Here is a 20,948-nt window from a genome sequence, read left to right on the forward strand (position 1 = left end):
CGAAGGATTAGCCAGCCTAATTCCTGCTACTCCTCTCATCATCTGGATTACTGCTCTATCCCCTCTCTCCTCTACTCCTAACCTGAACCCTTGACCCCTCCTAGGCATGACCTGTGACCTTACTGTGACTCGATATTATCGTTTAAACAACGGGCTTACGACCAACGTCAGTGCTGCAAGGCGTTAGAGGTTAGATGTAGAAATGCAAATAGCAACCTGGAAATTGCTTTTTTGCTCTGAAGACCAGAGGCTGATGTAGAATGCGACTGGCAGGGGGTCATGTTGAGCTGGATTGATGCTTATTAGAGGGTGCAGGTACATCAATGACGGAGAGAGATTATTAATGCTAATAAATACAGTAAAAGTGAATACTAACCTTGGATGGTGCGTTTGAAGAAGGCTTTGCAGGCCTCACATGACGCCACACCATAGTGGTAGCCAGAAGCAATGTCCCCACACACCAGACACAGCCTCTTTGGCATGGAATTCAACATGTACTCGCACTTTATCTGCGAATCTTCCCCGATCGTTGACGAACAGTCCTCGTAGCGCTTGGATCCGGGGCCGCCGGCGGGACCCAGAGGCCCCGCGTTGGAGCCGTATAGACTCGGGGAGTCTAAGCCATTGGGGTGGCCGTTCATGGTGGACGAATAGGAGCCTGAGGCGTCGCTGGAGCCCCCGGGCGAATGGTGGTTTAGACTGTCAGTCAGGGAGGCGGGACTTGATGGCTCTGTCTTTATATACGAGGACGGACAGTTGGACTCAAGGTGGCGCTCCTTACTGGACATTCTGCAGAGAAGCCTGAGGGAATGACACAGAAGAGAATATGAAATAAAATAGATATGATATAGGACGCACATTAAGCTGTTATGATCCATGTGAGTTTTTAGCTTCATGTGTTGTTTTTCCTGTGTTTAGTGTTTCTTACTCTATAGCGCTCTTATTTTTGTTCCACTTCCTGTTTTAGTTTTGTCTAGCAGTAACTTGACCACTGTTTCTGAGTGCCTGCCCTTGATTAGTGATAAGGGGACTGCCTCTGATCGCTAATCAAGAGGGTTTATCTGGCACTGTCGCCTTCCCTGTGACACTGCATCGTTGACTAATGTATTTGAATTTTGCCTGCCGTCTCTGCATCCTGGGGTCACACTAACAGCAACCATGCGCTAATGTGACATAAGCAGCAACATGCCCTGCTTTTCCCTGTGTATGCAACCTACTGGCAATTGATGCAATATCATTTAACACACCAGGTACTGTCAGGTACAGCTGCGGTTCTATAGTACCGAGATAATACCATATAGGCGAGACCTAAACTGTCCTGGTGGTTCATTTCCTGTAGCTTAGGATGCTGCAGTATCCACTTTAGTGCAGCGGCCCGTTTTCTTGCTGCCCTTAACCTCCACTTGGACAAAATGTGTAAATATAAGACAACCCTGGGTTTTCCCTACATGTAATTGATCTTGGCACCCTGCCAAAGCAAAATAAAAACCATCACACCTAAAAATTAGGGTTTTTTACGTTAAAATAAATTAAAGGATTATAATGCATAAATGTATTGTATATAGAGCAGTGGTCCCCAACCACCGGGCCGCGGCCCGGTACCGGTCCGTGGATCGATTGGTACCGGGCCGCACAAGAAATAAAAAAAAATAAAATAAAAAAAAAAAGTTTTTTTTTTATTAAATCAACATAAAAAACACAAGATACACTTACAATTAGTGCACCAACCCAAAAAAACTCCCTCCCCCACACTCATTCGCACAAAAGGGTTGTTTCTTTCTGTTATTAATATTTCTGGTTCCTACATTATATATCAATATAGATCAATACAATCTGCAGGGATACAGTCCGTAAGCACACATGATTGTATTTTTTTATGACAAAGAAAATAAAAAAATTAAAAATAAGAAATACCCCCCGGTCCGTGGGACAAATTTTCAAGCGTTGACCGGTCCGCAGTTACAAAAAGGTTGGGGACCACTGATATAGAGTATATTATTTGCGCACTATATATATAAATATATATTGTATTTTGTATATATATTTATAACATTTTTTTTAGCTTTTTAAAAAAAATATATGCATCATCGCTGATTATGCAAATTATTAGATGATGTCATATTAACCACACACCATAGCCACGCCCCCAACACCACAAGTATATTGGCAATCTGGGGGAAACCCTGAACCCTTATCCTACTCTTTTGTTACTGTTTGTTAACATGTCCTATTTTTACTGATATTTGATTGGTTTTGTGCACGAAGAGTGGCATATGTTGACAAAAATATTGGGACACATGGAATTGTGGATATTCCACTTCATCCCGAAGGTGTTTGATTGGGGTTATGTCAGGACTCTCAAGTTCCTCCACACTCATCTGAGCATTCTTTCATGGACCATGTTCGTGCACTTTATACAGAAAAGGGGCGTTTTCCAAACTGCCCACACAAAATTGGAGGCACACAATAATCTACAGTAAAAAGACATGTGAAGATGTGGAATTAATATTCAAAGGGGACTAAACAATAATTGATTACATTATTGATTAAGGGGTGTGTTTCCATATTTATGTATGCTTTCTGACAGGCGCAGCCAAACTTTCCATCCATCGTGATGTGTTTTCCTCATCCATGTTACATTTACCAAAAAAAAAAGGTAGGAAAAAGGCAAGGAAAGAAATAAAGTGGTCCTGTATGGGCAGGCGGTGTAAGAGCGAGCAGCATGGAGGCATGTGCAGTATCACACACACTCACACAACATGAGCATGCTTGCAGAGCCAGCCGCTCATCCGTCACTCGCCAGTCAATAGCCGCTTGTTCAACATGAAGGTAATCAGTAGGCAGCCTCTTTGCTGCTCCATCATCACAAAGACAGCCACACACAAACACGCACACAGACACACAAACACGGTGGTGTCTAAAGGAATTAAAAAATCAACCTGCACAACAATTTCGTCTGGCAATCAAATTGTTTCTGGAATGCTTTTCCTTATTCCTCTCCTTCGGGAGGGTCCTGTTAATGGCACTGGTAATTAACAACTATCTTCTCGCTGTCTATATCTCCCCTTCCCATCCTTTGTCCACTTTACTATCTTTCTGCCTGTCTCCCTATCACCTCCTATTCACTGCCATCTATCTCTTTCTCCTGCTCTTTGCATTGCCGCTCTCCTTCTCTCCCTCTCCCACTAAAACCCTTCCTCTCGCTCTCGTCATTGTTACAGGCAGAAAGCACAAAAGGGGTTTTTAATTAAGGCAGGATGCCGCTAAACGAGGGGCTTCTAAAGTCCAGTCGGCCTGTAAAAGATCCCCGTTCTACTGGGACCCATAAAACAGAGACAGCGTCTTGACAAAGAATGGGAGGAGGGAGGCTTAGTGTGGGGGTTGGGGTGGGACAGGGAATGGATATGGACAGGGAAAACAGGTAGGAAGACAGAATGTGAGGAAAGAAGGGCTGCCATTCTTATTATGCTTTATTCACTTTGAAATAAAGAAAAACTGCTAAGCACATCCTAAATAGTGAAATCATGCTGTACAATACTAAATATTACAACAATAAAGTAAAATTACTCACTCTTCAAAAATTTAAACATGCTAATATTTATCGTTATTTTAAATTGTACAGAGCAGATAGACGTAAGAAGTTCCACTTCCAGGTCTATGGTTATCTTCACACCTTTAATTTCCTCCTTTGCTTTTTACTTTGCTTGCAGATGTTACTTTTATTCATTATTACGATTGTATACATTTAGTTATCCTTATGTCTTATTGGGGCTTGATATTGTATGTCTCATGGTTATACACAATTGTATTTTGTAAGTTCAAAGTAGATAAAAGCTGTTTTTTGTGTGGAACAGGCTGACATGAAAATATTAAAGGGTCCCTTTAAAGGGAAACTGCACTTTTTTTGGAATTTTGTCTATTGTTCGCAATCATTATGAGACAAGAAAATGTTAGTCTTTTAAAAAAAAATGCATTCAAACTCGTAAATACATCTAAATAAAGGTCCGCTTACAATGGAGTTAATGGAAGGTCCTCTATTCCACCCATAAAACCCTCTAAATAACCATCTCAAAAATGCCAACAATACTCAATTTACATTTCGTGACCTAAATTTTAACCAGGTACTAGTGAAATTGTTATTATAAGCGCTAACACAAACTATTTTTAGTGGGGCATTGTCACAACACTCCAAAGTGCTTCAAACTGATCTTTTGGTATCAGATTCAGGCCACATCAGGAGGTAGTCCTGAATCCTATTGGAATCTGATCTTTTCAAATGTGACTTCAGTCTAAACGCAATGCGACCTGAATGTGACCCGTATGGGACTTTTTTGTCAGCTCTGGGCGAGCTACGTCAATCGGAAATACGAAGTCGCCAGCAAAAGTGGATATTTCATCACGACATCTGGTTTCGGTGAGCAAAGTTTATTTAAGACGACCAAAATCTTGGTGCATCACTTGTCAATAGTGCACAAATAATAGGCTATGTGTAATATATGAATATATATTTTGATTCCAAAGAAAAAGTGATTGTTGAAGGACCGGAATTGACGCTGTGGTGTGTTTGCTTACATGTGAGTTGAAAAATAAAGCTAACATAGATACACGCTGTTGTCCGTGTCTCCTCTACTTAAAGGCCTACTGAATTTTTTTTTTTTTATTTAAACGGGAATAGCAGATCCATTCTATGTGTCATACTTGATCATTTCGCGATATTGCCATATTTTTGCTGAAAGGATTTAGTAGAGAAAATCGACGATAAAGTTCGCAACTTTTGCTCGCTGATAAAAAAAAGCCTTGCCTGTACCGGAAGTAGCGTGACGTCACAGGAGGTAGTATTCCTCACAATTCCCCATTGTTTACAATGGAGCGAGAGAGATTCGGACCGAGAAAGTGACGATTACCCCATTAATTTGAGCGAGGATGAAAGATTCGTAGATGAGGAACGTTACAGTGAAGGACTTGAGAGGCAGTGATGGACGTATCTTTTTTCGCTCTGACCGTAACTTAGGTACAAGCTGGCTCATTGGATTCCACACTCTCCTTTTTTTATTGTGGATCACGGATTTGTATTTTAAACCACCTCGGATACTATATCCTCTTGAAAATGAGAGTCGAGAACACAAAATGGACATTCAGTGCCTTTTATCTCCACGACAATACATCGGCGAAATGCTTTAGCTACGAGCTAACGTGATAGCATCGTACTTTAACTGCATATAGAAACAAAAAAAATAAACCCCTGACTGGAAGGATAGATAGAAAATCAACAATACTATTAAACCGTGGACATGTAAATACACGGTTAATGCTTTCCAGGCTGGCGAAGGTTAACAATGCTGTGCTAACGACGCCATTGAAGCTAACTTAGCAACCGGACCTCACAGAACTATGTACTCTCTCCTTTTTCTATTGTGGATCACGGATTTGTATTTTAAACCACCTCGGATACTATATCCTCTTGAAAATGAGAGTCGAGCACTCAAAATGGACATTTAAAGTGACTTATCTCCAAGACAATACATCGGTGACACACTTAGCTACTGAGCTAGCGCGATATCATCGTTCTCAAATGAAGATAGAAACCCATCAACAGCCGTGCTCACCTGCATTCCAGCGATCAACGGCACGACGAAGGACTTCATCCGTGGGTTTGGCGGCAAGCATCGGCTAGGCGTAGTAAGTAGTCCTTGTTGTGTTGCTGTAAGTATTGTAATGCCCCGCAGTGGAGAAGGAGTCACACAGACGAGGAAGCGCTGCTCAATCGCTTTATTAACAACTCACGCTCACACACACTCAAGTTCTCCGCCAACTCACTCGCGCATGCGCGTTCCCCAAACCCTTAAAGACACAGTACACTAATGCAAATATCACAGATATTACAGTATTGTACTTAGCCGCTAAGACACAGATCGATCCCACCTACAACGTTCTTCTTTGCAGTCTCCATTGTTCATTAAACAAATTGCAAAAGATTCACCAACACAGATGTCCAGAATACTGTGGAATTTTGTCGAAGAAAACAAGAGGCTTTTCTATCGGGTCCGATGGGGTCCAACCACTTCCGTTGCTTTTGTGACGTCACGCGCATAAATCATATCCAAAGGAGTTTTTCAACCGGAAGTGTGGCGGGAATTTTAAAATTGCACTTTATAAGTTAACCCGGCCGTATTGGCATGTGTTGCAATGTTAAGATTTCATCATTGATGTATAAACTATCAGACTGCGTGGTTGGTAGTAGTGGGTTTCAGTAGGCCTTTAACAGCCATTAAAAGATTACAACTCTCCCAAATATATTACACTATATACATCTTTTCATACATTATGTTATTTTAATTTACTTTTAAGTAAGAAAACACTCTTTTTTAAGGTGTTGCGACTTTTATTTTATTTTGTAGTAGTAGCAGCTTCCTCCCGGTCAACTTCCTTTGTTGGCCACATTGGGGCCACATGCGCGTTTACACTGGAGTCTGATAAAAAAACACATTTTACTTGCAGTGTAAACAGTCAGCTGGAAAAAAAATCAGATTTCCAAAAAATCAGATTTGGGCCACTGCAGTGTAAACGTGCAGAGAGCTAACTAGTTTGTTGCTGCTATACTGATGTTATGAGTTGGTAAGTTGTTTTCTCGCCTCAGAGCTCGTGAAAATGTATTCCAGATCATAAATAATACCTCTCACCTTGATAGTAGAAGGATGAGGACATAATCCGATAAATTGGTCAACTTTGGCATCCAATTAAAAATTCTGAAATGGCGAGAAAGACAAGTAAACACGCTTGGTTCCACCCCCCTTTTTTTTTTGGCGAGGATTATGAATCATTCTTCATCTAAACTGGAATATAACAACATCCTAACAGTCGGCATCCCAGTGACAGCAGATATTGTACAACAAATGAAAGTTTTATTATGTTCGTTGGCTCTCATGAAGTCTGCAGTGAATAATAATAAGTGATGTTGTTGAAGAAAAAAGCAAACATCCTGATACATTTTTGAAATTAATACGCCACATTATGCTTAAAATTAGCAAAATAAGTAAATATTAAATGTCATTATAAATAAGCCTATTACTGCATCACATTTATACTTACTGTGTATATATAAAACGATGATGGAGGTGTTTGGATGTTTTAGAGCGACTCCCTTAAGCTCCATTGTAAGCTGACTTTTGATCGCATTTATTACTGGTTATCATGCATGAAAAAAAGAAAAACACACGTGTTCTTGTCTTACATAAGGATTATGAATGATAGGAAACATTTCAAAAAAGTGCAGTTCTCCTTTAATGCTGACAATATTGGCACTTGTACTTCTGGACCTAAAAATTATGTCTACGTGTAAAGTGTTCTACAAAATAGACACAGCTGTGGTTTTAGGTTTGTTTTGTAATGAGTTTTAGCACATTTTGGAACGCCCACTTTTAGCTCCATCAGCCCGCTGACGTCCCCTACAGAAGAATTGAGGCAATTTGATATTGTCTAGTATGTGTTTTGGCAGCAACTTCATCCCAAATCACGTTATGTTTGTGTAGAATTTGAAGGATTTATTAAATATGTCTGCCAGATGCATTGTTGCAAGTTGTAGCAATACAACTAAAGAAGAGGTCAGCCTGCATACCTTTCCAAATGATGGGAATATGAGGAAAGTATGGACCTCGAAAGGTAAAATGCGACAGACCAAGCGAGAGGGGTGCAATTTGCAGCGATCATTTTAATGATTTCGGCTTTGAAGTAGAAAGGTTTTGGTCTGAGTTTCGATGGAAAAACTTTAAAAAAAAACGTAAGTTAAATTTGATCCCTAAAATCAGGAGCACTCTCGAGGCGAGGAAGACTGAGTCAGAACCTGCGGAAAAATTGAGAAAAAGGAGCAGATCGGGCGTTCAAAGATGAGAGCTAAAAAACGAGCTAGTATTCTATTTTGCGTCCTCTTCTACTGATGTTTTCCTCAAGATGCTTGAGGAAATGTTAAAAGGGCATGAGGAAACACTGGCTATGGTGTCAAAAGAAGAGGAGAGGGAAAAGCAGGGACGTCTGAAAATTAACATTTTATTTTTTGCTCATTATGTTACCCATATCAATTTTGACGTACTCATGGACCAGGGCAACAATTAAGTAATTCAAATAATAGTTTTATATGCCTTTATCCACATTGTCTATACGGGGAAAAGGGATTCAGTTCTGTAGATGACATCACACCAGGAGGGGGCGGCATATTGAGTCTGGCGATGGAAAGGGGGAGTTCCAAGTGCAGTTAGTTATTGACCCATTACTCAAAAACTAATTGATATTATGGGAAATTACTGCTAAGTTCGTTTTCAGGAGCAAACAATACATAAATAGAGCTTGGTAGTGAAAGTTCCGTCATCTGGACGCTATGAATCCGTTTTTTTTCCTTAGTACAATAATGTGCATTAAAAGTGTAGACATGAACTTATTTTAGCAGATTAGCAAGATAGATACAGAGTGGTGAGACTTGCCTTAAAAGAAAGACTGATGATTTTTTTTGCCTTCACGATTCCACCTCAAAGTCACTCTAATTCAAGCCAGTCCATTAACGGAAGCTTTGTGCTATCCAGCAATGCCTATAAATCCATTTATCTGATGCTCAGGCAGGCCTTTAGTTGAGGATGAAGGGAACAAGTTTCTAGATGCAAATCAAGACAGAGGAAGGCACGTAAAAAGAGGACATTTCCTCACACGTGGTGTCAGAATAAGGTGGCAGAAATGAGTGATGGGAGTGAAAAAGATCACTCGGATTTGCTTGCCGAAGGAAAAGAAAACACGGCAATGACAGAAAGAGCTATTTAAGCAGATGACGTGATGGCCATTATTTAATCTTTTTTCCGCTCTTTATGCACTTTTGTGTCCCTCCCTTTCCGACGTCAATCCCTCCAAGTGCCATTAAGTGAAAGAGTTTAAGTGCCAAAAAGATCCATTTTTTTTCTTCTTCTTTTTCTTGTTTCTCCATCGCTCACACCTTTTCTCTCTGCTTATAAATGAAAAATAATGGCCCTGGAAGGGGGAGGAATAAAAAAAAAAAGAATGGGAGGACATGCGAGGAGAAGGAGAAGGAGGAGGAGGAAAGAAGATTAAGAAATCAGTCAGTGCAGTGTGCCGACCGAGAGGTTGAATGCATTTATGTATGTATGTTATCAGTATAATTATGTCGCTATGTAGCAGCGGCTTGCTGCTGAAAGAGCAATCTTATTGTGCCTGTGCGCTCCCCAGATGAGTGTTGAAAGAGCAAGGAAGGCTCGGGTCTCGTCACTCCTTTATGTTTTTTAAGTGTTGAAAAGATTTATATAAAGAGGAGACGTGAGCGCAATAGTGCTTTACGGGGGGATTTCAGTATTTATCTTTGACTTGATTTACTGACCACAACATTAGCTAATGAGAGCCAATAAAAGAGCTTCTTTGGAGTTTTGCCTTAATATTTGAGATTGATTCTCTGACAAAAGTTAATTTGATAGAAAATGTAGTAGAAAAAGTTTTTGAAAAATTTGGGGAAGATAATTGTCATTTCTGCGATTTTCCAATGTTTTTAATGTCCATTTTCAATCATTTAAACCCGGGGTGCCTATTAGGTTGATCGTGAGCTACCGGTCGATCGCGGAAAGGGTGTCAGTCGATTGTCAGCCAGGCACTAAAAAAATAGACCTAAAAATTAGCGATCAACAGTCTTCACTATGACTTGTCAAGTCTTTACTTGATTGACATTCAGTATATGGGCTAGGGCTGGGCGATATATCGAATATACTCGATATATCGAATATACTCGATATATCGAATATACTCGATATATCGCGGGTTTGTCTCTGTGCGATATAGAAAATGACTATATTGTGATATTCGAGTATATGTTCTCACACAGTTGCTTTTAGCTGCGGGCATTACACTGCAGGCGTTTCTCACTCTTTCTTGTCTCTGCTTCTCACAGAGACATACAACATGCACACCTTCTTACATACGTCACATACTGTCACACGTGCAACGTCACACGCCCTGGCGAAACAGAGAGGTAGCGGCATGGTAACATTGTCTGTTGTGTTAGCGGTGCTATGCGAGTGGTAATACGAGAGAGAGAAGGCGCGAATTTGGTAACAAATGAAGGAAGAATAATTAATTCCCAAGAAAAACAGCACGGGGTCCATTGTCTGGCAGTGGTTTGGCTTCAAGCGGGAATATGTTGAACAATTATGCAGCAAAAGCGTTGCTACAAAAAGTAGTAGCACTACTAATGTACTAATGTAGCATCATTTGAAAAGTCACCCGCTAGAGAATGAGGAGTGCTTGAAACTCCGCATGTCAACATCTCCGGCTGGTGCCACACCAACAAAATGCCAAAGCAACTATTTCCAGATCAACACTGTATGAAAAAAAAAATCAACAACAGAAGGAGATCACGTCCGTAGTAACCTACCACATAGCGAAGGACATACACTATTTGATTTCCTATTATGCAGCTCATTTTTATTTGACAGTTATTGAAATATGTTGTGTGACATTATGCACAAAAGTGCACTTTATCTGTTTTTAACTATTGTAGTGGTGTTCTGTACAAAAAGTGCACTTTAATTTGGTGTTGATTTGATATGTCATCTTAGTGACATCATGCACAAAAGTGCACTAATAGCTTGTTTTTAAATGTCTCTGACAATCTTGCACTTTCTGTTTTGGAAATTACATGAATGTTTGTGCCACTGCTTAATAACTGTTTAATAAATACAGTTTTGTTAAACTGACTTAATTGTGATTTCCCTCTCTGCATGAAAGTTTAAAATGAGCATATATTAATGAAGTATGAACAAGAATGTTTTAATGTAGACACATAGAATAATCATACTGCTGTGATTATATGCATCAAGTGTTAATTCAAGGCGAAGGCAAAATATCGAGATATATATTGTGTATCGTGACATGGCCTAAAAATATCGAGATATTAATAAAAGGCCATATCGCCCAGCCCTAATTTGGGCAATCAAATGTATTGCAATTTATCACAAAAAATGGAACTAATCATGAGTTAACTGCACATGCTCCTTTACCTTAACCACGGCTGGTTACCCTAAGGCAGCGTGGGTTGTTATACAGTCAGTGATCGGGTCAATGCATACGTGCAAAGATGAGTGAGGAGACTTTGACCGCTTCAAAATACACCTTGACGGGAATTTAGATAAAACCAAGATACTTTGCATATATTGCAGCAATGAATTATCTTAACAAAGCACAAGTTTAAAATATAATCTAAAAGTAAATAGCAAGACCACTGCTACATTGACGACAAGCAGTGAACCCTAAACAACGGTAGCAGAGTATACCGATGCTGTCAATAAAAGTACCACAGATAACCTTGCAGATCTAAAATAAAAAAAACATAAATAAAAATGTGTATTATCATAATCATGTAAGAATTTAAGAAAACTAGAAATTAGCGGTGTAAGCTACCAGCTAACGATTAGGACGGTAGTTGCCAGCTAGCGATTATTGCACCAGTTGTCAGTTAGAGATTAGTGGCACTGTACTGTATTATTTGAATATCTATCTGCACAAAATAAAAAAAAACATAAATAAAAACTTATATTATTATATTCATGTAAGAATTTAAGATAGCTCGCGAGTAGCGGCGTAAGCTACCAGCTAACAATTAGGACGGTAGTTGCCAGCTAGCGATTAGCGCACCATTTGCCAGTTATTGATTAGCAGCAATATAATGTATTATTTGACAATTCCAAGATACTTAAGACCAGTTTCATATAAAACACAATCACAATTTTATGCAGGACATATAAGTAGACTGCTACATATTTTCATTAGTTTGGGGGTCCTTTGCCTGGAAAACATAGACTCCTCCCAAAAATTATTTAAATTCAGTTTTACACATTAGTAAACTATTTAAATTCAGTTTTACACATTAATAAACAACAATTACAGGCATACAGTATTGTAGTAACAAAACTTGCAGTTACACATCCTTACGCCTTGTCAAATCATCTTCCTGATGGAAAATGTTGCGAAACAGCACCCTCTGCTGGATTCATAACTGCCCAGATAGCGACATCAATTCATTTAAGCAAAACGCACGTGTCCACTGCAGAGGACGCAAGAGGAGATATTTTAGGTACGTGACTGTGTCCAAGTTTCTGTGAACATCAACTCTTAAAGTGACCTATTTGCTCATTTCCAATCCATGTTATTTTCTCATATCTTGCCTTTCCTCTTTTGTCTTCTCAATTCTTTAAGGGACTGCAATAGACGGGGAGCAACAAACAATAATGTTTGGAGATAATAAAAAAAGAGAGCATCACGGCAGATAGGAGTGTTTTTGTCTTGAAGGTGGTCCACAGTGGCGTGACAAGCTGTCATTAGAGTGGCCAACCCGATGCAGCGGCCTGACAACTGGCAGGGACAAACATACAATCATCGTATTAGAGCGCACTCTGCCTCACTCGGTCGCTGCGCCACTCATGCTCAATTTTTCCCGCAGCACTCTTTTATTATATGAAGTCTTTGGACTGCAGCTAGATGTCGAGACATAAACACAACTTCAAACAGTTTTTTTTATCCACTTCTTGAAGCGGGGGGAAGTCTCTCGGCCAAATCAGAGGTTTAGATGGTACTAAATGACCAGCTTGAGAGCAACACTAGCTAGAACTTGCAATGCCCCGTAACAATTGTATTGTACTACTATTCGACTACTATTCCAATATGCCCCCTAGTGGCTGTGAGCAAAAAAAATGTTGACTCAATGGGATCTATCCATCCAACCATCCATTTTAACCGCTTGTCCCTTACAGGGTCGCGGGGGGTGCTGGAGCCTATCTCAGCTGCATTCGGGCGGAAGGCGGGGTACACCCTGGACAAGTCGCCACCTCATCGCCCAAAATACCAATTTCTTACTATTAGGTCGTCCCTGCTGTAGGACAACAGGAAAGTCAAGTTCTCAGCATTCACAAACAAGAACTAACAATTTGTGATGCACACTTACTTTCGGGAGAATATTAATTTCACAACATTTACACAAAATGGAAAAATATTTGGTTTGGCGTCTGCAAGCAAGGGCATCAAGTAGCATGCTTGTCTCTCAGCATTCACAACTTAAAAATACATATTTATAATGCGCAATAGCATTAACTAGTGTGCTCATCTTTCGGCGTTCACAAATTAAAAATACACATTTTGAATGCACAATAGCATTAATTAGTGTGCTCATCTCTCAGCATTCACAAAATAAAAATACACATTTTGAATGAACAATAGCATTTATTAGTGTTCTCATATCTTAGCATTCACAAATTAAAAAATACCTATTTTTAATGCACAATAGCATTTATTAGTCTTCTCATATCTTAACATTCAAAAATAAAAAAAACACATTTTGAAAGCACAATATAATTAATTAGTGTGCTCATCCTTTCGCATTTATATATTGAAAATACACATTTTGAATGCACTTAATTACAATTACAGTGCTAATTTTTCAAAATTTACACATTTTAAACTATTATTATTATTGCGCAATAGCAATACCCAGTGTGCTTGTCTCTCAACATTTACATAACATTTTTACTGTGCAAAAAAAAGCAATATCTACTGTGGTCACCTCTCAGCATTCAAGACATACACCACATTGACGTTTTTTCCCCCCATACACAGGAGCAATAGCGTGATTCTCCCAGTATTAAAACAGAAAAAAACTATTGTGACAAAGCTCATCTCTCAACATTCACACAATAAAAAATAAATTTTTTCAAGAGGATGAATACATTTTTGATGCACAATATAGCATTATTAAAAATTGGACATATTTCCGCATTAACACAATAGGAAAAAGAACGTGGCTTGGAGGCGGTCATTGTATTAGTGAGAATGATCATCTTTCAGCATTCACATGCAGGAAAAAAGACACATATTCGCAATATGAATGCACATCACACAGTGGCAGGAAAAACATATGATGTTTTGCAACTGCAATGTGTGAATACTCATCTCTCAGCGCAGTACGATTAAATAGCATGTACAGTACACAAATGAATGCACAGTGTAAATACCTTTCCGTCAGTATTCACACTGCAAAAAAGTTGATGTGCAACTCTATTGGTGTGGATGTTTGTCACTCAGCATTCACATAATAGTCAAAACAACAAAATTCCGCTTAAATTGCTCCCTGTGAGCCTTTTGCTTAAACATAATGCTAAGTCGATGAAAGCCGCTTGTAGCAAATGCATTTGACAAACATAAGTAGAAAATCCAATCTATACAAAGAGAAGGAGGAGACGGCAGAGAAAGCAAAAGAGGCTGAAGAAAGCATTAGAGGAAGAGACCCTAGAAGTGCTGACAATGTAGCCAGCGTGCTTGGCTAATACCTTTCCATCACACCCAGCATTGTGCTCGTCATGCTGATAAGAACACAGTCCAATAAGCCAAAAAAAAAAAAACCTTACACAATTCTATCAGTATGATACTGGCAATGCTTTGGAATGGAAAAGAGCGATGGGAAATATATTAAATTCAGTAATGGGCAAAGGAGCGATGCCAAAGGAAGTTCTTTTATAATTCCATAGTCAAATGACTACATCCATGTCATCAACAGACTGACTTGCTTTCTTTTTGTTTGGGCATGTGTTGTGTTGCCATGTTCAACACTTAAACTGTGCAAGGTTGCTGAACACAACACAACCTACAGAACGCATAGGGTCTACTAAGGTCCAAATAACAGGCGCTAAATAGCGTTTACAAACCATAAAATTGTGTGTATTAATAGTGGGCCTGTTGTGGGGAATCTACTAAGACTGCGCGTACAATTGATAAAAAGATTATATAAAATTATACAATTCCTTGCAAAATTTGGTTACATTAAACAAACCCCAAAAAAGAACACTTTGGGCCTTATCTGTTAAAGGTTTGCGTGTCAAAGTGAACAAGATTTAAAACGCGCATGCGTCCTGACTCCTTTTTGACCCTCGGTCTATTCCGGAGCATGGGAAATGTAATGGCGTTTAGTTACTGTTGAGCCACGAGCTCAAAAATAGCGAGCAGAAAACACACAACGAAAAGGGGACATCATGGAAATCTCAGATGCAGAACCATGCCAATCCGTTGTCCCGACAAAGACAAGTTTATTTTATCTTTTTATTTTTATTTTTTATTAATCAATCAACAAAACAATACACAACAATACCACAACAATGCAATCCAATTCCAAAACCAAATCCGTCCCACCAATGTTAGGAATAACAACAAACAGAGCAATTGAGAGCAATTGGGGACACAAACATGACACGGAACAATACAAATGTAGTGAAACAAAAATGAACATTATTGACAACAGCATCAATATTAGTAATAATTTCAAAATAGCAGTGATTAAAAAAACAAAACAACCCTCATTGATATTATCATTAAAAACATTAATAAAAAATAATTAAAAAATTAGAAATGAACAATAGTGTCACAGTGGCCCACACCTGCATCACATCTCACAAGCTTGACAACACACTGTGTCTAATATTTTCCACAAAGATATAATAATTCATATTTTGGTTCATTTAATAGTTGAAACAAATTTAAATAATTAATCCCATATTCCAATATATGACTCATTATTATCTAAACTAAATGCAGTTTGTTCTACTGATATCATCTCCATAGCTTGTGTATACCAGTCAGTATGATTTGGACTATCAACAGCTATCCATTTTTGAAATATTACCCTTTTTGTTATTATGCATATTGAAAGAAAAGCATTTTTACTCTTTGATGACACGTTACTAAATTGATGGAGATCCCCAAGAATATAAGTTTGCAGTGTCATTGGGATGTTTATATTAAGGAATGTGATTGCTTCTTTGGTTGTTTTCAACCATAACTCTTTTATTCTCTGACATTCCCACAATAAATGAACAAGAGTTCCCTCAGCTGCCCGACACTTCATACACAACTTGCTATCTACTACACCAATTTTAAACAGCTGAGAAGATGTAAAATACAATCTATTCAATATCTTAAATTGAGTCAGTTTATCTCTAATGCTTCTAAAGGGATTATTGGCATTTTTCCAAATATCATTCCATGATATGTCTCTTTCATCGAAAATGTTTAAGTCCATCATCCATTTCCGAACACATGCATCATTTGCATTTCTAGTGTGGTGTTCATTTATTATTCCATAAAATAGTTTAATTAATTTCTTAATTGTATCTTGATTAAAAAGTGCATCTTCCAGTTCATGGCTATTTAAAGACATACTTTCAGAGGATATGCATTTATTTACAGCGTGTTTTAATGAGATCAAATTTAAAAAATGATTTCTGGGTACATTATATTGTTCAACTAAATCATTGAACTGTTTAAAATAGTTTTTATTAATAATATGATGAGGTTTAGTAATACCTCTGTCTTTCCATGTTGTCCATTTAACCACATTTTTATTAATTATGATATTAGGATTGTACCAAAGCGGTTGATATACAGATGTCATTGGGTTGATTCCTAGTATTTTATCTTTGATCCCCGTCAGCGGACATCATTGGAGCGAATGCCTGCTGGCACGCTTTGCCGCTTATAGAGAAAATGAACCTGCTTTAGTAATATGGAATAATATCTTAGCAGAAAAACGACTGCAGACAGGAAGTCTAGAGTCACTTTTTAATGGGAGACTTTTCATCAAAACATGTCAAGACAGCTCTTTTTTCCACAATAACAGCGCTACGGTATGCGTTAAATCCGGTCTAACTACCATAACAAAATGAAAAATCATCTTACATTACAATCATGCTTTGGTGATGATTTGTATTGTAATCTGTGATAATTTCTACCAAAATTAATGTTTTCTGGCAGATTGAAACAACGTGTAAATTATTTTGTAACCTGTTCTGATTAATAGTCCGCAATTTCCGAATGTTTAGCAGGCTGAATATTATATTTTAATAATAAATAGAGAAAGTCAAAACATTTTCAGGCAGCGATATGAATACTATTAACTTGTACAGAACGTACAGAATATCAGAAGCATGTAGGTAGGGAGAAATATCACAGATTATATTATCAAACATCTTTGACAATCAAACCATGATCATTACAATCCACATTTTGATATTCATGTGAGAAACGGGTGTCTAAATATAGTGTACCTCTTTCTCTGAATACATGTGCTCCTAAAGCAGGAATACAAATTATGTATTCCTACAAAATACAAAGTTTGGCAAGACATTGTCATTATAAGTGTGTGTATGTCATTTTTGTGTTGAGCAGTATAAAAAAAGCATGTTTTTATAAAACATTTCAATAAAGCAAATTAATTGTCCAGCTGTGGTGATTAAAACTTGAAAATTATCTGTCTAGGGTACACTTAATAATGACAAAACTGTGATTAATCAAGACTATTTTTGAGTTAACTATGAACAAACTGCAATTAATCGCTATTGAATATTTTAATCGTTTGACAGCCCTACTTGATTGATTGATTGATTGAAACATTTATTAGTAGATTGCCCAGTTCAGTACATATTCCGTACAATTGACCACTTAAAACACGTGCAAACTTGATAATACTAGCAAAGATGATCTACTGAGCTCGTGCGTAGAGGATTGCGTCTCTTAACTAAGTAAAATAGGGTGCGCAGGCCGTTTCGCGTGTCTGTCTTCATGAATATGCAGAATATATGCTCATTATTTGAATGCCCACAATACCGGAAGGACAAAATGCAAATGTTACTAATTAACACATGCAATATCATTTATCAAAATTAAAACTGTTCTGCAAGAGCTGTTTTGTATATTTATTTGGCACGTCCTATATGCATGTGTGCATTTGCGTAGAAATGGCTGTGAGAAAGGAGACGATCACACTGCAGCTCCTCCTCCTATGTATGCTTGTCAAAATATTTGGACTGTCAAAAAATTTAAATAATAAGCTATATTATGTATCTGGCAGTTTCATTCAATAATTTTATAGCTGCTTGATGACTTAAAAAGGGCTGATTAAAACCTATTCAATTAATGTGTTTTGGTATCTGCTAGCTGTCTGCTTTAAATGAAGTTTGTTTTTTAATATGAAAAAAACATATTGCAATATGCATTTTCTTGCGTCTGGAACATTCCAACACACACTTGCAGTTAGTGCCAGCATTTCCTCGGGTGCATCTTCAGCGTGCTAAAAAGTGGGTTCCATTGTAAATGCACTGGAGGACTGCTACTAAAATGCCCAGAAAAAGTGTCTGTTTGCTGCATGTTTTAAAACGTAGCAAAACACCTCAAAAGCATGATAATATAAATGTGCAGTCAAGTGTCTCCAAGGTGAAAGCTGCAAAGTACCTGCAAAAACCTCATTCAAATAGGGCGGTCTACACCAGTTATGAATTGTATGCAGTCTTAGTAGATCGTACGCAACACACACACTAACCCACGCAATTTAAAAGTTTGCACACGCTGGTATTTGGATCTAAGTAGATCAGACCCAATGTATTTACACACAATAAAATGTAAATATTTGTCTGCATTTACTACTTATACAATATTGTTTCCTACTTCTCAGCAGGTCACAATTTTTTTGGTGTGTACTGCATGTGCAAGCTTCTGTTTAGATGTTTAGACTCACAGTGTGTGGATGATTATAGTTGTTACCTGAGACAAAAGTGAACACAGCAAAATACAAATCCAACAGCGAGAGTTGAGTCAAAGCACTTTGACTCCCACTGAGCACTCTATCCAACATTTTCTGGCTCTTTTGTTGTCATTTCTACATCTCACACAGACACACACACTCTTAAAAACACACACACAACAGGGAGCGGATCAATTGTTACAGTGTTAGGCGGGCAGGAAACCTGTAATACTCTTCATTGGCTGCAGAGTAAACCCCTGATTAGATACAATCGATGCCATAATGGTCAACACGCGTTCTATCCAATATGCTGTCGGCCTGTACACACACCAAAATGTATATCTATGTTTCTCAGTGCTAAGTAGAATTTTTACAGGCAAAAATGCATTGGGATTTTTATCGATAGTAAAAAAAAAACAACCTTTTGCAGGGTAACAATATGCATATGACAATGGCGCTCTAAGCCATACTGTCTGCTTAAGACAATTTTTAAGCCAATCAGAAACATGAAAAAAGTCATTTCTGGAAAAGGCATAACAATCTAACATGGCTGACAATAATGGTGTCGAGCATAATAACTGATTCATGATGATCAGTGTGATGTGTAAAAATATCATCCTTTTTTCCCAGTAAAGGGTAGTCTATTCTTGTGTTACAACACCATTAGCGTTACTTTTAGTGATGTCAATTTTGTTGTATTATGCACTCTAAGCCCATGAGTTAAATAGATATTTGAAGGGTTTTCAAAAAAGTAACAATAATTACTTTCCATGGAAACCAATTACATTTATTAAGGAGCAGTGAGCAGCAGCGTGTGCCGCGCTCGGGAGTCATTTGGTGATTTGGGCCCTAAGTAGAATTTTATTTGGAGCCCCCCTCACCCCATTACAAAAAATGTTTACACATTTTTATCTATGTGAAACACTTTTTATACTTTTATAACATAGCTTGAATTTCATTTTATGCATGTTTTGTACTAAAATTAATTAATGGGAATTTAATAATATTTTTTGTGCACACTAACAATATGACTAAAACAGAAATGTATAAACTATCCTGGAATTTGAATCTAGTGGTACTGCCTGTCAAGACAAACACTATTGCCGTGCGCCATAGCAGCCAAATGAACTGTGAAGGGAAACTTGTCATTGTGTTCTTATCAGTGATGGAGCAGGAAGCGGCTAGGAATATGTGTGCAGTAAAATCATATAATCATATGAAGCGCCCTGTCATTCATGAATTGACATTTTACACGCACTTATTGACGCAAAACTGGGGCCCCGACGTACATCACGTGATCTGCGTATAGGGAGGGACAGCCCTGACAGCAAGGTATTGGTTTAATCCACTTAAGGAAAAATAACAGACACAAAAAAAGTGAAAAATTTGCCAAACAAATTAAGAAAACATCAAATAAAAAAACTCAATTTGCACATGGTCAAAGGTTGAGAATGAATAGATTGAATGTGTTTATAGCATTAAGTGTGACAAAAGAGAGACCCTACCGGTAGCAAACAACAGTCAGCTGTACAGTACACCAGGCAGCCCACAGAGTGATGTAGTAAGGACTAAGATTTACAAGGCCCCACTAGTGGCTATTAGGATGTATCCTGGGGTTTGTAAAGTTTAGACACCCACATTCTCTCTTTCCAAGAGAACAGGGGGTGCGCACACATGCAGGGGCAAGCTCAGCCAAACTGTTATTGATTAGGAATTATGAGCTTTCCCAAACAGCAGCCCGGCAACCGCAGAATGTCGAGTGTTTTTTTTGCGTACTCTCCGTCATGCGGTGCAGATGTTAAAACTGCTCTTTCCCCCCGCATCTCCCGACTGCAAAGCCAGTTTCAGATATCAGAGTGTAGTAAAAGATGATAGAACTGACAGTACGTGGACAAGACACCATGCAGCATGTCCGGGGTTCAAGCGGCAAGGCAAGTGCACGGCGGACGCTGTCAGATGAGAATCTTGATGATTTAGGTCATTTTTCTGGTGAGCACTGGCTGATAAATGTGTTGCCGTCTGCTGCTATCTTTGTCACCTTAACACACACACACACACACACACACACACACACACACACACACACACACACACACACACACACACACACACACACACACACACACACACACACACACACACACACACACACACACACACACACACACACACACACACCTTTTCCTTCCGTCTTCTTTATCAGATGTGTTCACAAGAGCGGTTGTCTACTGTAACTGAACAGTATCGAGGAGGAGGAATGTCTATATCAACACGTTCACTCACAGCACTAGGTACACCTGTGCAATATAATGTGAGTTCTGATAGGAAATTATGCATTTAAACACATGAT

General features: G+C 38.4%; 1 protein-coding gene across 5 annotated transcripts in view; it reads right to left on the reverse strand.

Moving 5' to 3' along the window:
• The window catches only part of esrrga (estrogen-related receptor gamma a), a 145,017-nt gene that overhangs the window by 100,120 nt on the left and 23,949 nt on the right, over nt 1-20,948 (reverse strand). For all 5 annotated transcript variants that reach the window (XM_062025766.1, XM_062025754.1, XM_062025758.1 and 2 more), the window contains exon 4: nt 377-801. In XM_062025766.1, coding sequence (XP_061881750.1) covers nt 377-801 — 425 coding nt within the window. The remainder of the gene's footprint in view (nt 1-376; nt 802-20,948) is intronic.

The sequence above is a fragment of the Entelurus aequoreus genome, linkage group LG02 (assembly GCF_033978785.1).
Source record: "Entelurus aequoreus isolate RoL-2023_Sb linkage group LG02, RoL_Eaeq_v1.1, whole genome shotgun sequence".
Taxonomy (NCBI): domain Eukaryota; kingdom Metazoa; phylum Chordata; class Actinopteri; order Syngnathiformes; family Syngnathidae; genus Entelurus; species Entelurus aequoreus.